Genomic DNA, 14,713 nt, shown 5'->3' with positions numbered 1-14,713 from the left:
TGATTGAATAACCTAAACACTGCGGAGTTTAAGCACAGGGCACCCCTTATAAACATTTAAGAGAAGACAAAAGCGAATAGCGAAATAAAATAGTGGTAGTTCCATTTGAAAAAGAATAGTTATAGCACTTTGAACAAACGGCATTGAAACAACCAAATATTCAGGATGTTCTATTTAAAAAGATCAGTTATTAATTGACATCGTAAAAATGGAATGGAACACCCTGTACATTCAAAAATAATTTCTGTAGATCCGCAACCACCAATATTTTTACCAGGTATCTATCAGCTATGTAGGAAAAACCGACGGACTGTTGCAGGACCCTGTATATAGCCAAAAACTATAATATTGAATCAAAAATTATTTGTGGCTCTTTAAGAATTGGGAAATTTTGTAAATTGTAATTTTTAGCTCTTCCGTTTCAATAGGTTGCCGACCCCTGTCCTAGGTAGTTTAACCGGTGGCAACGGTTTAACCGACACACACAAAAATTAAGAATAGATAGGTAGGTACATTTAATTTCTGTTACAGTGATCAAGGATGCCTGCGTATTTTTTGCTTTCCTGTTCAAATGTAATTCAATCTTCCTTAAGGAATGTTAAGTAAGGTCACGATTCATGAAAGGAAGAATGTTTATCTTACGTCATTCAACATCCCGTGTGCCACATAAATGCCTTATAAGTACGTTTCTTGGGTATCTAGAATTCTGTATACAACAATTACAAATCGAGATAGTGGGTTCATTACAGATTCCTGTATAATAATTAACAAAGGTAAAAAAACTGACATTATTATTCATCTTTCTCGATGGTAGAGACATCTACGTCTTGTAATTTAAACTATTGAAAACAGTCACATATCCTGCCATTTAACCTGCGCTTCTGATAGTTATAAATTCAATGACTGTACTTTAAAATTCAACAATTGCTTAAAATAAAAAATAAAATGTGTCGTCTTATTTTAGCAATATTTTAGTAATTACTGTCTTTCTAGTAAAACCTTTATACAGTCCTCTAGAGTAATGTATGTAGAATTTATATTTTCAAAAACCAAGCTAAAAAATGATTGTATAAGCCTAGGAGTCATTCTCAAAGGTTGATATAATTTTACAATGCAATTTGTCAGTAGCGACCTCTATCGGTTCTCATGAATAGTATGCCGTCCTTAATGTTATTAGTTGTGTGGTGAATTTTACAAGAATTGATACATTTAAACTTACATTTTTATGCAGTAGTAAGGGAACAGTCCATTTTCAGTACATTACTGTAGTGTAATTTGTGCACATTGTAGGTTAGGGAGTGTAGATTTTCTATTTGTGATTATTTGTTCACATTAAAGGCACTGATAATTCCAGAGTATGAAGTATGAAGTTTATGAAGGGGAACATCGGTTGAATTCCGGGCATGTGATACTTTGTGGTGTAGGCAGTGGGCGAAGTGAGGCGGTATGCGGCGGTATGGCATACCGATAGATTTTTGGTTTTTGTGAAACATACCGGTAATAAATTTATCCACATAGGCATAACGGATAAAGTTTTTTCATGATAATATACGCATACATACAATACTAAGATTTTATCAGTTCAGCCATACCGGTAAAAAATATTTGCCACTTCGACCACTGGGTGTAGGCAAAGATCTGATCGAAGCAAAGATCATACTACACTATAGATAGCCAGCGTATATGCAAGAGTTGTTTCGCGTTTAAGTAGTTCCATAAAAATATTTATAGGGGGCTTTCAAAGTTAAGAACGTAACTGATTCATCCGAAGCCGTCTTTTTACGAGTTCGAATCATATCATAAATACAAAGAGTGATTATTGTCTAAACACGAGACACATAAACATGACCTACTGAACACTCCTCACTATCATTGGGATAAAATTACATTTGTAAGTGGGCGTCATTCAAGACGAGGTAGATTCTATTACAGACAGGACGTTACAATGAAAGAAATAATTTGAAAGTTGTACACAATATTCCCTTTGCTTTTTTTTAACCAGCGCTAACCAATACATTTTCCAGATTTTCGGATTAAATTAATAATTGCATAGTCACCTCCTATTGGGAAAGAGAAATAAAAAATGTGCCCAGTGCGGGGAAACCCTGACCGTGCAACATATTATGAACGATTGCATTAAACTAGATACCTATAGACATAAATATAACATATCCTTAGGGGTACTAAACAATCCTGTAAAATACACGGATGTAATAAAATATCTGAAAGAAATAAATATATATACAGAAATATAGATATATGGCAGAAGACTTACCTTAAGAGGAATGCCAATTACCAGTGCAGTAGACGCTTCCTCCGGTAGGTCTGGGTTGATCTGAAAAAAAAAAAAAAAAAAAAAAAAAAAAAAAAAAAAAAGAAAAAATAATTGCAAAACCGTCTTTTTTCTTAGCATAATTTCTGATAACTTTTAGTTTCACGTATCTACGATACTTCAGCAAATCTTCAAATATAATATCACAGATTTAAATATACTATAAATCTGTGATAATATGCACCTACTTATCCAGGAATATTTACATTGTAACCACACATTTATCTAATTTAGGTTTGTTGTAATTAAGCATTTTATGATTGGGATAAACGAGATATCCCGCTTAGCCTCCTACATAATAAAATTGTGTCCAGCTAAAGTGAGTCGGAACTAGAAGCGTTGGTGGTTAAAATTTCAAAGAAATATCTCCATAAATATGAAAGTTGGCATTGCGCAGTCTGCGCAAAATATGGAAAATACGAAACTGATCGAAATGGGCAAATATAGACCATAACGGCTATCAATTAGCGAAAACCCGAAGTCTCTAGGTGGCCCAGGGGCCGAGATCTCGATGGAACGGACGGACGGACAGACGGAAACACGAGCACATAAGCTTTACCTCAACTTCGTTGTGTTACGTGTAGGTGATTATAGAACACCCTGTACATTTAGAGTGAAGTTAGTTACGTTATGAATTAAGCCTAAGGTTAGGATTGTGAGTCGGTTTTGGTTTTATCTTTTATGACTTTATGTTTTATGTAAACTTATGTAAAGGAGTGGAAATATATATAATCGACAATAAAGACAACTACAGCCATCAGAAGTGGGATAGTGGAAAACGTATTGTAAGTCCGGATTGTTAAAAATAAAGGGTCAAATTTAGGATGTTGGGTGATGAAAGTGTACACATGGCACGAGGCGGTGGCGATCCAGATACATCTGTGAACGAGGAGCAAGAGCGACAGAATCGACGGTTGGGATCTGAAGGGGTAATGATGACAGTCGAAGACATCATACAAGCAACGATACGAACATTGGAACTGTCTAGGAATCAACCTTCGCAGGAGCCACAGGCGAGAGGGACAGAACAGTTTATGACAGGTACTCGATTTAGTCATAAAGAAGTTGCAGCCTTACTACCGGAATTTAATGGAACAAGTAACGTAGAGACGTGGATACAACGGGTAGATGCGGTGATGAGGACTTATGGGGTACCAGAGGACATCATGACGTTAGTAGCAGTTGGAAAATTAAAGGATCAAGCACTACAATGGTATCATTCTAAGCTATCTTTTATAAATCTAAAATGGAATGCATTAAAACATGAGATGGAAAATATGTTTAAAAGTCGACCGGACCACATTCAGTTGATGCGGAAATTTGAGTCAAGGAGGTGGAAAAGATCGGAAAAGTTTTCGGTGTATTTCAATGACAAGGTCACATTGGGCAACGAACTGGAACTGTGTGAACGGGACATGATTGAATATGTAATTGACGGTTTCGATAATCAGGTGTTACAGGTGCAAGCACGTATGCATGACTTTAGACAATTAAATGAACTTTTAAGAATCATGAACAATGTAACTGATCGCGATCGCGGAAATGGAAATAGTACAGCGTCCGTACCACACGTCAATGAAGTAGTCCGTAATTCGCAAAATAGTAATACTACTCATTTTAGGAACCGGAATACAACTTCAACTCGAGACAACATGCCGCCAATGAGATGCTTCAATTGCAGCGAGGAAGGCCATAAAGCAGTTAGCTGTCCCAAACCAAGAAGAGAAAGGGGATCCTGTTTCCATTGTGGCAAAATGGGCCATAAACGACCAGATTGTCCGGACCACAAGAGATCTGTCCAGGGAGGCACCACTCATGTCCTCCATGATGAACTTAAGGTGAATGACTATGAATGTTCGGTAATTTTCGATTTGAATGATGTTGACTTTAGTTGTAGTTATAATTTAAGATCATTGCTAGATACAGGTAGTCCTATTAGTTTAATTAAGAGCAATTATGTACCTCCAAAATTTTATACACAAGATGCTTCACAGAGTGAGCACTTTTCGGGCATAAATAGGAGTATTCTAACAGTTCTGGGTATTTATGAAAAAGAGGTTCTCGTTGATGGGATAGCCGTTACAATCAAGTTTTATGTAGTCCCAAATGAGACCATGCAATACAGTGCAATTTTAGGTCGGGATTTTATTAGTAACCCTGATATTAAGGTAACCTTTGGTTCTAAAGTCTCAATCGTAAAGAATGACAATCAGTTTCAAGACATATTAAACATTGATTATGTTCATAGTTCAGAGTCGGTTAAAGATGAGTTAAACATTAATGCGTCTTTAAGTTCAAATCTCAAAGAAGCTGTGTATAATTGTTATGAGAGTAATTACGTAACTAACCTTCAACAACCGTCTCTTGAACACAACTTTGAAATGAAAATCAGCCTAAAACACGATCAACCCATTTCGTTTCGGCCTAGAAGATTATCTTATGTAGAAAAAATAGAACTTCAGAAGATTTTAGACAACTTATGTCAGGAAGGTATAATTAGACCTAGCTTATCGCCATACAGTAGCCCCATTGTCCTAGTAAGGAAGAAAACTGGTGATTATAGACTTTGTGTGGATTATCGCGAACTTAATAAAATTATCATCAAGGACAACTTTCCGACACCTTTAATTGATGACCAATTGGATCAACTTCAAGGAAAAAAAATATTCACGTCATTGGATTTAAGAAATGGATTCCACCATGTTAGAGTCGCCGAGACATCAGTACCGTACACATCTTTTACAACACCATTAGGCCAATTTGAATATTTGAGGGTACCTTTTGGATTAACTACTTCACCACGAGTCTTTCAAAGATTTATGTGTATGATTTTTGACACCTTAATTAGAGAACACAAAATCCTATCATATATAGATGATATTTTGGTTGCCACAGAAACATTAGATGAGCACCTTCACATTTTGGCCCTAGTTTTCAAACAAGCAGCACTTTACAGACTCGAGTTTCGTCTTGATAAATGTTTTTTCTTACAAAATGAAATTGTATATCTTGATTACGAGGTTAGCGAGAAAGGCATACAGCCTAGTCCACAAAATATTGAAGCAATAATTAAGTATCCACCACCACAAAATATTAAGCAGTTACACGGGTTCTTAGGATTATCTAGTTATTTTCGACGATTTATAAAAAATCATTCTTTAATAGCAAAACCATTATATAACCTTTTGAGAAAAGGCGCTAAATTTAATTTTGGAGCTGCACAATTACAAGCTTTCGATACCTTACGAGGAGAATTGATATCACAACCCACTTTATGTATCTACAGTCCACATGCGAAGACAGAACTCCACTGTGACGCAAGTGCGTTAGGTTTTGGGTCCATTTTAATGCAGCAACAGAATGATAATAAGTTTCACCCAGTATGTTTCTATAGTCAGAGGACATCGGAAACGGAATCTAAATACCATAGCTATGAACTTGAATGTCTTGCAATTATATATTCATTGAAAAGGTTTCACATTTACTTGCACGGAATTCATTTCAAGATTATCACTGACTGCGACAGCTTTAGATTAACTCTTGCGAAAAAGGACATTGTCCCAAGAATAATGAGATGGACACTAATTCTACAAAATTACGATTACGAGATTGAACCCCGTTCAAATGTCAGAATGAAACATGTAGACGCCTTAAGCCGTACTCAGAATATTTTGGTATTAGAAGGAAACACTCTTGAGCAGACGTTAGCAGTGAAACAAACCATGGATTTGTCAATTGACCAAATTAAGAAGAAGTTGGAGAACTCTGAAGACAAATTCTACGAATTAAGAAATGGCCTAGTGTACAGGAAACGCAATAAAGATCTATTATTCTTTGTACCACACAGCATGATACCAGCAATTTTACAAACATACCATAACGAGATGGGACACGGTGGAATTGACAAGACGGAAGAATTAATAACCAGAACGTATTGGTTTCCGAAGATTAGACAAACAATTAAAAATCATATTAGTAATTGCATAAAATGTATTGAATATTCACCCCAAAGTGGTAAACAAGAAGGCGAATTACATAACATTCCAAAGGGTAAAAAACCGTTTGTATGTCTACACCTTGATCATTACGGTCCGTTAGAAAAGACAGCAAACACATACAGATATATATTTTTAGTAGTTGATGCATTTTCTAAATTTGTTAAGCTTTATCCCTGTAAAACCACAAATACCCAAGAAGTTATAAAACACTTAAAGAGATATTTCGCAAATTACAGTAAACCATATAAAATTGTGTCGGACCGAGGAACATGTTTTACGTCAAATGATTTTAAGGATTTTCTTAACAATAATGAAGTTCAACAAATACTTATCGCCACGGGAGCACCATGGGCGAATGGTCAAGTAGAGCGCATGAATAGAACCCTTACTCCTATATTAGCTAAAGTTAGCCGAGAAAAGAATACCTGGGATACGTCTTTAGGAGATGTAGAGTTTTACTTTAATAATACAATAAACCGAAGCATTGGGAATACTCCGTCACAACTAGTTTTTGGGATCGATCAGCGTGGGAAGGTCATAGACCACCTACGTGAATTTTTGGAAGAAGAGAATGACAATGAGGATCGGAACTTGGACGACATTAGGTCAAAGGCAAGTGACAACACGTTGGTAGTGCAACAACAAAACAAAATTCAGTATGATAAGAAGCACAAAATACCATCTAAGTATCAAGAAGGAGAATATGTTATGATAAAGAATGTAGATTCTACAATGGGAACAAATAGGAAATTACTACCGAAATATAGAGGCCCTTATATAATAAAATCTGTCTTATCAAATAATAGGTATGTCATCACAGATATTGACGGTTACCAAAATACACAAATCCCGTATGAAGGCATTGTCGATTCATCTCGTCTTCGACATTACTCACTAAACTTACGTAAAGAACTTGACTGTGACATTGACGATCGCTTTGAGATTGAGTATGAGTCTGACTAATTGTATTATTTGTAGTTTTAGTTTAGAATTTAACCTAGAAATTTGTTATGTGTTAAAGACAAGTACTTTATTTTATACTTAAAACTGCGTTTATGAGATAGTAAATAGGAAATCATGTTACGAATTTTGCTTTCAAATTTTTAGTTTTCTGTATGCACACGATCGAGGTCGATCGGTAAGTCAGGATGGACGAGCTGTAGGTGATTATAGAACACCCTGTACATTGTGAAGTTAGTTACGTTACGAATTTAAGCTAGGTTAGGATGGTGAGTCGGTTTTTGGTTTTATCTTTTATGACTTTATGTTTTATGTAAACTTATGTAAAGGAGTGGAAATATATATAATCGACAATAAAGACGACTACATATAAATGAAATGTGACCTAAACTAGTGTAGACAAATACTAAATGCGTATGTGCTAAAAATTAGTAACTTGCTTTAGTCACTTGCTTTAGTTACTGTCCCCGTGTAAATTCGCCTTAAGGAGTACGTGATTTCGCAATCCTAAAGCGCCTACTACAGCAATCAAATCGATCATTCCGTTGTCTTTGAGGCGGAAATTTTCATTATGAGATAATTTAAAACAAGTTGTAATGCCGATCAGAATTTAATTAGCGAAGTTTTAAATTACCTATCTCATGAGCAATCTAACTCGACATAGACTAGAGCAGAAAAAGCTTTTAGGGAAAATTTGAAGTCTCTAGCTATTGTAATTGCTGAGATCTCAGTCGGCCATAACGAATATAATGGCGTGTTTTTTTCAAAAATGCGCTAAGAATACAAATGTTTTCTTGGAGCGCAATTCAATTTAAATTGCGCGCCTCGTTGTTAAGACCAACCTATTTAACTCGTAACCGGATGCGCAGTAACCTTTGGCGAATGGCGTAACAAGTAACAAACATCAAAGTGCCCTGTGCCGACACAAAAAAGTGTAGTGTGTGCTTTGTGTGTAGACTGTGAAATTTGTCTTATTCAACACTCAGGTAGGAAAATCTCCCAGTATTCTCCCTCCTGTATTATTTAATACCAAAATAGATTTTTGATAAACCAAAACCTGAACAATTTTTTAACATGTTTATCCAGTTATTGTTATTAGGTATGGATGGCAATAATGACACACCGCTCATTAAAATCGAACCAATACGAGAAGAAGAAATCCATTCCTTTCTTCAGGAACAGCACATTTCAGTAAGGAACGAAATTTTGGTGACAGTAAAGGACGAAATTACTATTGGTACTAAATCTCCTTATAACGAAGAAGTACAGCAACACTCTGACTTTCAGTATCACCTTTTATCTCGGTGTAAAACAGCATCTAACGATTTTAAATGTGCTCATTGTGATTATGGGACAAACAAGAAATATTCCTTTAACCAACACCTTTTAACACATAAGCTGTCTAAAGATTTGAAATGTGCTCATTGTGATTATGAAACAAATTCTAAATCCCATATTAAACGGCACCTTTTAACTCATACTGGTTCTAAGGATCTTAAATGTGGTATTTGTAAATATGAGACCAACAATAAATCTTATTGGAACAAACACCTTCTAACACATAAAGTTTCTAAGGATTTTAAATGTGCTAATTGTGATTATGGGACAAATAATAAAGGCAACTTTAAACAACATCTTCTAAAACATAAAGTTTCTAAAGATTTTAAATGTGCTGATTGTGATTATGGGACAAATGATAACCGTTGCTTCAAACAACATCTTTTAAATCATACAATTTCTAAGGTTTTTAAATGTGCTGATTGTGATTATGGGACAAATGCTAAACGCAACTTCATACGACATCTTTTAAAACATAAAGTTTCAAAGGATTTGAAATGTGTTGTTTGTGATTTTGAGACAAACGATAAATACTACTTCAAACAACATCTTTTGAAACATAATGTTTCTATGGATTTGTGGAAATGTGGTAGTTGTGATTATGTGACAAATACTCAATCTTGTCTGAAACAACACCTTTTAAAACATAATGTTTCTTATGATTTTAAATGTGGTCATTGTGATTATGAGACAAATGTTAAAACCCATCTTAAACGACACCTTGTAACACATAAAGTTTCTAAGGATCTTAAATGTGCTAATTGTAATTATAAGACAAATTTTAAAACCCATCTTAAGCAGCACCTTTTAACACATAAAGTTTCTAAGGATTTTAAGTGTGATACTTGTGATTATGGGACAAATGTTAAACGGTACTTCAAACGACATTTTTTAAAACATAAAGAGTCCAAGGATTTAAAATGTGCTAATTGTGATTATGAAACAAATGATAAACAATACTTCAAACAACATCTTTTGAAACATAAAATTTCTAAAGATTTTAAATGTGCTACTTGTAATTATGGGACTAATGTTAAACGGGACTTCAAACGACATTTTTTAAAGCATATAGGGTCTAAGAATTTTAAGTGTGCTAAATGTGACTATGAGACAAATGATAAACAATGCTTCAAACAACATCTTTTGCAACATCCGATTTCTAAGGATTTTAAATGTGCTGATTGTGGTTATGGGACAAATGTTAAAGGCAACTTAAAACGACATCTTTTAAAACATAAAGTTTCTAAGGATTTTAAATGTGCTAAATGTGATTATGAGACAAATGTTAAAGAATGCTTCAAACTACATATTTTAAATCATAAAGTTTCTATAGATTTTAAATGTGCTGATTGTGATTATGGGACAAATAATAAATACCTGTTGAAACGACATCTTTTAAAACATAAACTTTCTAAGGATTTTAAATGTGCCAATTGTGATTATGGGACAAATATTAAAACCCATTTTAAACAGCACGTTTTGAAACATAAAAGTGTCTAAGTTTTAAGTGTGCTAATTGTGATTTTGAGATAAATAATATAATTATGTTCTTTTCAATTTTGACCTCCATCTTGTAGAGAACACCTAAAGATGATGTTAAGTCGAAACACGTAGTGTCTGTCCTTTTTTTTACACTTCATGTACCTAATTATATTGTTTTGAGTCCGTTTGTTCTAACTTTATAAACTCTCTTCCCATTTCGAGTACAGAATGAACTTCATACCAAATCATTTGGATTGATTAGCGACTTCAATTCTTCGTGTACTAATCTGCCTTTTTTTAGTGTAATTAACTTTTACATCACAACTGCAATATACAAAAATTACAATCAGAGGAAATAACTTGAATTTGAATACCTAATTTAAATTTGACGTTAATTTAATACAACATTTGATACGCCAAAATGGTCAGCTCACTATAGATTTCAAAGGGACTGCACTTCTTTTCCATTTGTAAATAATAGGTAACATTTCGAAGTCTCTTACGTAAAGTACGTGAAATACATTTTTCATTAGCTGGACCTTCTACAATCCAGAAGGTATCTGAAGGTCTAGGATACGGTACATAACCTTCAACTAGATATTTCGGGATTAATGCCGCAATAGATTTTTATCCCTTCGGCATCTACCTCTGCACAGGCGAAAAATGTGTTAATGTTACCTCTTGCTCCAGATTTCTCCCCAATATTTACCCTCTGTGAACAATGATTCGGAATTTTCTTCGCCTAGGTTCTTTTATCAGATGAGTATTTCTTTGGCTTTAAATGCATTCTGTCTAAATTTGTAGGAACTCTAGTCGGCATTTTCATTCATTTTACACTTTTAAGTGATTGCAACCTACCTTTCGCACCGTAGGGAATCCGGCCATTGTTCAGTGAGAGGTTTGTATTACTATCTGGTGTTCCGAGTTCGTGTTTTTCCCGCTTTTTGTTAGCGCGGGAGCTGTCGACTTGGGTAGTGTAGATCACAACTTATGCTCATATGTCTATGGTAAGGGTAACCGATAATATCAAATATATGAAAAGTTTCAGAGCCAAATATTAGGAGGTACTATATAGGTGCGTTGGTTTATACGTTCCGATGACTCTTTTTGCACAAAGCGCTCGTTTATTGGTATACCAGAAAAAACGTTAACTCGGTACTCAACTGTTTCATTACTTTGATTGCAAAATGATGCATTTATAGTAATTTGAAAGGGTATACCACATGTACCTATAATAATAAAAATGAAGTGGAAATAAATAGAATTAAACTGCAGATTGAAAATCATTGATTTGTAAATTATGACAACGGATTATTTTTCATCAACTGAATATCCGAATCCATCATATCCTTAACTAATTCCTCAAACTTAATCTTCACTTGCCACCCCAATTCCCGTTGGGCTTTGCTAGAATCTCCAAGCAGTAGGTCCTGAAACAGAAGAGTTAGTGAAAATGACACAAGACTTCCAATCTTTCCTTTCGTACCACTTCAGTAGGTCGGAAATACTTCGCGTCCACTTTAACACGGATTATTCCCGTATCCTTCTCCTTTCCAATTTCGTTTAAGCCTTCGCCTTCCCAAACGATTTCTTTCCCAATGTAGCGAAAGACGGTTTCCACAAATTCCCGCACGCTGCGAGTTTGTCCGGACGCAATCACGTAATCTTTGGGAGCGTCCTGCTGGAGCATCAACCACATTACCTACGAAAAAGCTGATCATAGTGAAAACGCAGGTGAATACCGACTTCTACGTAGTCCTTCGCGTGGCCCCAGTCTCTCTTCGAGTCCAAATTTCCTAGAACGACGTACTCTGAGAGACCCAAATGGATTTTGGCAACTTCCCTCGTAATTTTTCTGGTAACAAATGTCTCACCGCGCCGCGGACTTTCATGGTTAAACAAAATTCCATTACAAGCGTACATATCGTAAGCCTCCCGGTAGTTGATGACAATCCAATAGGCATACAACTTAGCGCAAGCTATTAATAAGAGGCTGTACGGCGAAGTGCATTCTAGACCGTAATACTTACCGTAAGGAGATCTTGGATAAAAAGGCGTGCTTTCTGTTTGAGGAATTTCCTGAACCTTGCCATAGAGCTCGGACGTAGACGCTTGATAGAATTTCACCTTTTTCTCCAGGCCGCATGTGCGTATCGCATCTAAAAGCCTTAAGGTGCCCACCGCATCGACTTCGGCCGTGTATTCACTAAGGTCGAAGGAAACCTTTACGTGACTCTGCGCTCCTAAGTTATAAATTTCACGAGGGAGTACTTCTTTGATGATCTTCACGAGGCAACTGGAATCGGTAAGGTCACCATAGAGAAGATGCATCTTTCCTCCACTGTGCTTATATTTATCATCGTACAGATGGTTGATTCGAGAAGTGTTAAACGTACTGGAACGCCTAATGATTCCATACACTTCATATCCTTTACTTAGTAAAAACTCAGTCAGATATGAACCATCCTATAAAACAGAATTAGGTCCTTAGAGGGTGTAATAACGACATTTCAGCTAAACGCGTGGGTGCACTCAAGAAGAAACAGATTCTTCATCGACCGCAATGGTTTTTGGACCTCAATTATTTAAGTATTTATTATAAAGTTTTGCAATTGTAGAATTCTGGAGGTTCTTCATTATGTTCTAGAAATTTTTATAGCCCTTAAAAAGATTTCAGACAATTATAAAAGTCAATTTTGAAAATATGGGGTGAGTGACTTCACGCAAATTCGTAATTTACGCACTAACAAAAAATTCTAGTACTGATCTCATTACCTCTCTTAGTGCCGATTTATTTTTATTTTTAAAAGAGCGAGAGGTCCCGAAACGTCGTTCCACCGTGTTCCTCCTCAAATCGAGCACTGCTAATTAATACCTAGGGCAATACATTTGGACCTAATAAACGACTGTCCACGGAAGGTTGTTTGATAGCGATCAAAACGTAATAGAAGAGAAGAGGATGTCCAAAGGTTCTTTATTCAGATAACGGAAGACCGCGGAACGTCATTAGCGAACAAGATTTAATATCAGGAAGACAATGGAGAAGGGCAAAGGAATTATTAGTAAATGAATTTTGGAGTAGATGGGTGTAAGACTATACTCCAACTCTAACGCGAAGGACAAAGTAGTTTACAAATTAAAGAAGCGGAGCGAAAAGTAAAATCTGCCGGAGACTTAGTTTTAATTGTGGATGGTGGTTGTAGGAAGAGTGGGAAAAACTTACCCAGGCAAGGATGGGGTTGTGTAGGCATTCACCCTTGCACACTTGGGTAGTAGGCATTGGGAGTAGTCAAGATAAAAAGAAAATATAGCCGACAAATAAAGAATTCCTTTACTTTCTCAAAGGTCTTTGGACGTAACACCCTGTATAAAACTGACTAAGAACGTTAAAAATAGTTGCAAACTTTGTTGAAACGCACTGTGTGGTAAAAGTACACGATTTTCACGCCCACTTGATAGTTAAATGGTGTTTGGTATCGTTATCGTATTGTATTAACAAAATAAATGATATGTACTGATAAGCAACTTTGAAGCTATGCAAAGGTGTGTTGCCATGTGCTTTAGGTACATAGAAATAAAATAGCAAATTATGAACAATTGATTCATAAAATTTCTCGTACAGATGTATTTATAAATGATGAGAACCTGATCACGGACGTAACTGATTCAAAAAAGTAGAAAACTACTTTACCGAACAGGTAAATCCTGTCATCGTCATCTGTCAAATACAAATCATTTGTAAACGTCAAAATACTCATACGAAAGTAATAAATTAATGATAATTGTCTCACGGATTTTGGTGGGTGCACAAAGCAAAAATCATTGAGAAAACAAAACTTACCTGCCCTGTAATGCCAGTAATCAAAGCAACTTTCTCATTTTCAGAAGTCATCTTGCCAACTCCAGTAGGTGATTAAGCGTCAGCTGTTAGTGCCACATACAATGCTTATCACAAAGTAATTACTCAAAGGTAAATATACCTTCAATATTTCATTCATTTGACACAATTTATACCTTCAGCGTTTAAATGTGGCCGCCAATGTTTACGGTTTTTCTGCCCTTGGTCGTGTCAATTGTTCTTGTTCACGTAAGTCACGTTTGCTTGTAATAATTGTAATTACAAGTAACTTTTTCTAGGGTCAAGCATATGAGAACACTCGATGTATTTGCGGATGTCCCAGTATTGCGCTGGTAACAAACAGTACAGATGTCACGTTGAACACTCGTAATTTTCATATCGCTAATGTGCCACCAAATAAATGGTAGATGACTGATAGATGCAACCTTAAATTTACTTGTCTATTTTAGTAACTGCGATGGGGTGATCGTGCCAAAGCTCGGTGACAAGATCAAAGGACGAGAGAACGAGTTCTGCCCCCGTTGCGAATGTAAATATGAGCATCGTAACGTTACCATTATTAAAGTTGTGGTCATAATCGTTATATGGGTTATTTCGATCCTGGTAATATATATGGCTTTCTTGATTATCTTGGATCCGCTATTGAATAAACGCGCCAAAGGAAATTATCAAGAACATACAAATGAAGAGGTAATCTAATTAATGTATAGAATCGTTGGTATCTAGTCTGTATAGGATGAAACG

The 14,713-nt window shown here is 35.7% G+C and overlaps 2 protein-coding genes and 1 long non-coding RNA gene across 4 annotated transcripts; 2 read left to right on the top strand and 1 right to left on the bottom strand.

Moving 5' to 3' along the window:
* The first annotated feature begins 8,158 nt into the window (after nt 1–8,158).
* Nucleotides 8,159–8,445, top strand: LOC116174373. Its single transcript, XR_004146099.1, has 2 exons — nt 8,159–8,276; nt 8,390–8,445. It is a non-coding gene; the product is annotated as an uncharacterized LOC116174373 (long non-coding RNA).
* A 2,935-nt stretch (nt 8,446–11,380) lies between these two features.
* On the bottom strand, nt 11,381–14,087 carry LOC116173898 (GDP-mannose 4,6 dehydratase-like). 2 transcript variants are annotated; one of them, XM_031491639.1, is made up of 5 exons: nt 13,952–14,087; nt 12,141–12,576; nt 11,857–12,089; nt 11,597–11,812; nt 11,381–11,540 (listed from the first exon to the last, which is right to left on the bottom strand). In XM_031491639.1, the coding sequence occupies exons 1-5, from the start codon at nt 14,000–14,002 to the stop codon at nt 11,409–11,411; spliced, it is 1,068 nt and encodes a 355-aa protein (XP_031347499.1). In that variant the 5' UTR covers nt 14,003–14,087; the 3' UTR covers nt 11,381–11,408. The 2 variants fall into 2 exon arrangements, with proteins under 2 accessions (XP_031347499.1, XP_031347498.1); XM_031491638.1 differs by having other exon boundaries at nt 11,857–12,576.
* On the top strand, nt 13,939–14,668 carry LOC116174577 (uncharacterized protein CG1161-like). Its single transcript, XM_031492515.1, has 4 exons — nt 13,939–14,080; nt 14,131–14,197; nt 14,248–14,372; nt 14,419–14,668. The coding sequence occupies exons 2-4, from the start codon at nt 14,138–14,140 to the stop codon at nt 14,666–14,668; spliced, it is 435 nt and encodes a 144-aa protein (XP_031348375.1). The 5' UTR covers nt 13,939–14,080; nt 14,131–14,137.
* Nucleotides 14,669–14,713: the final 45 nt, after the last annotated feature.

This window comes from Photinus pyralis, unplaced genomic scaffold (assembly GCF_008802855.1).
Source record: "Photinus pyralis isolate 1611_PpyrPB1 unplaced genomic scaffold, Ppyr1.3 Ppyr1.4_LG6, whole genome shotgun sequence".
In the NCBI taxonomy this organism is placed as follows: domain Eukaryota; kingdom Metazoa; phylum Arthropoda; class Insecta; order Coleoptera; family Lampyridae; genus Photinus; species Photinus pyralis.
The sequence above is the reverse complement of the archived record's forward strand: the minus strand, read 5'-3'. Positions and strand labels throughout refer to the sequence as shown.

Excerpts from the sequence above, each read along its gene's own strand:
- LOC116173898 (XM_031491638.1), bottom strand. The coding sequence starts at position 14,002 with ATGACTTCTGAAAATGAGAAAGTTGCTTTGATTACTGGCATTACAGGG. Across the intron at positions 11,813-11,856 it reads ACGCGAAGGACTACGTAGAA|GTAATGTGGTTGATGCTCCA; the intron begins GTCGGTATTCAC and ends GCTTTTTCGTAG. Across the intron at positions 11,541-11,596 it reads ATTTCCGACCTACTGAAGTG|GACCTACTGCTTGGAGATTC; the intron begins GTACGAAAGGAA and ends CTTCTGTTTCAG.
- LOC116174577 (XM_031492515.1), top strand. The coding sequence starts at position 14,138 with ATGTGGCCGCCAATGTTTACGGTTTTTCTGCCCTTGGTCGTGTCAATT. Across the intron at positions 14,198-14,247 it reads TGTCAATTGTTCTTGTTCAC|GGTCAAGCATATGAGAACAC; the intron begins GTAAGTCACGTT and ends AACTTTTTCTAG. Across the intron at positions 14,373-14,418 it reads AATGTGCCACCAAATAAATG|TAACTGCGATGGGGTGATCG; the intron begins GTAGATGACTGA and ends TGTCTATTTTAG.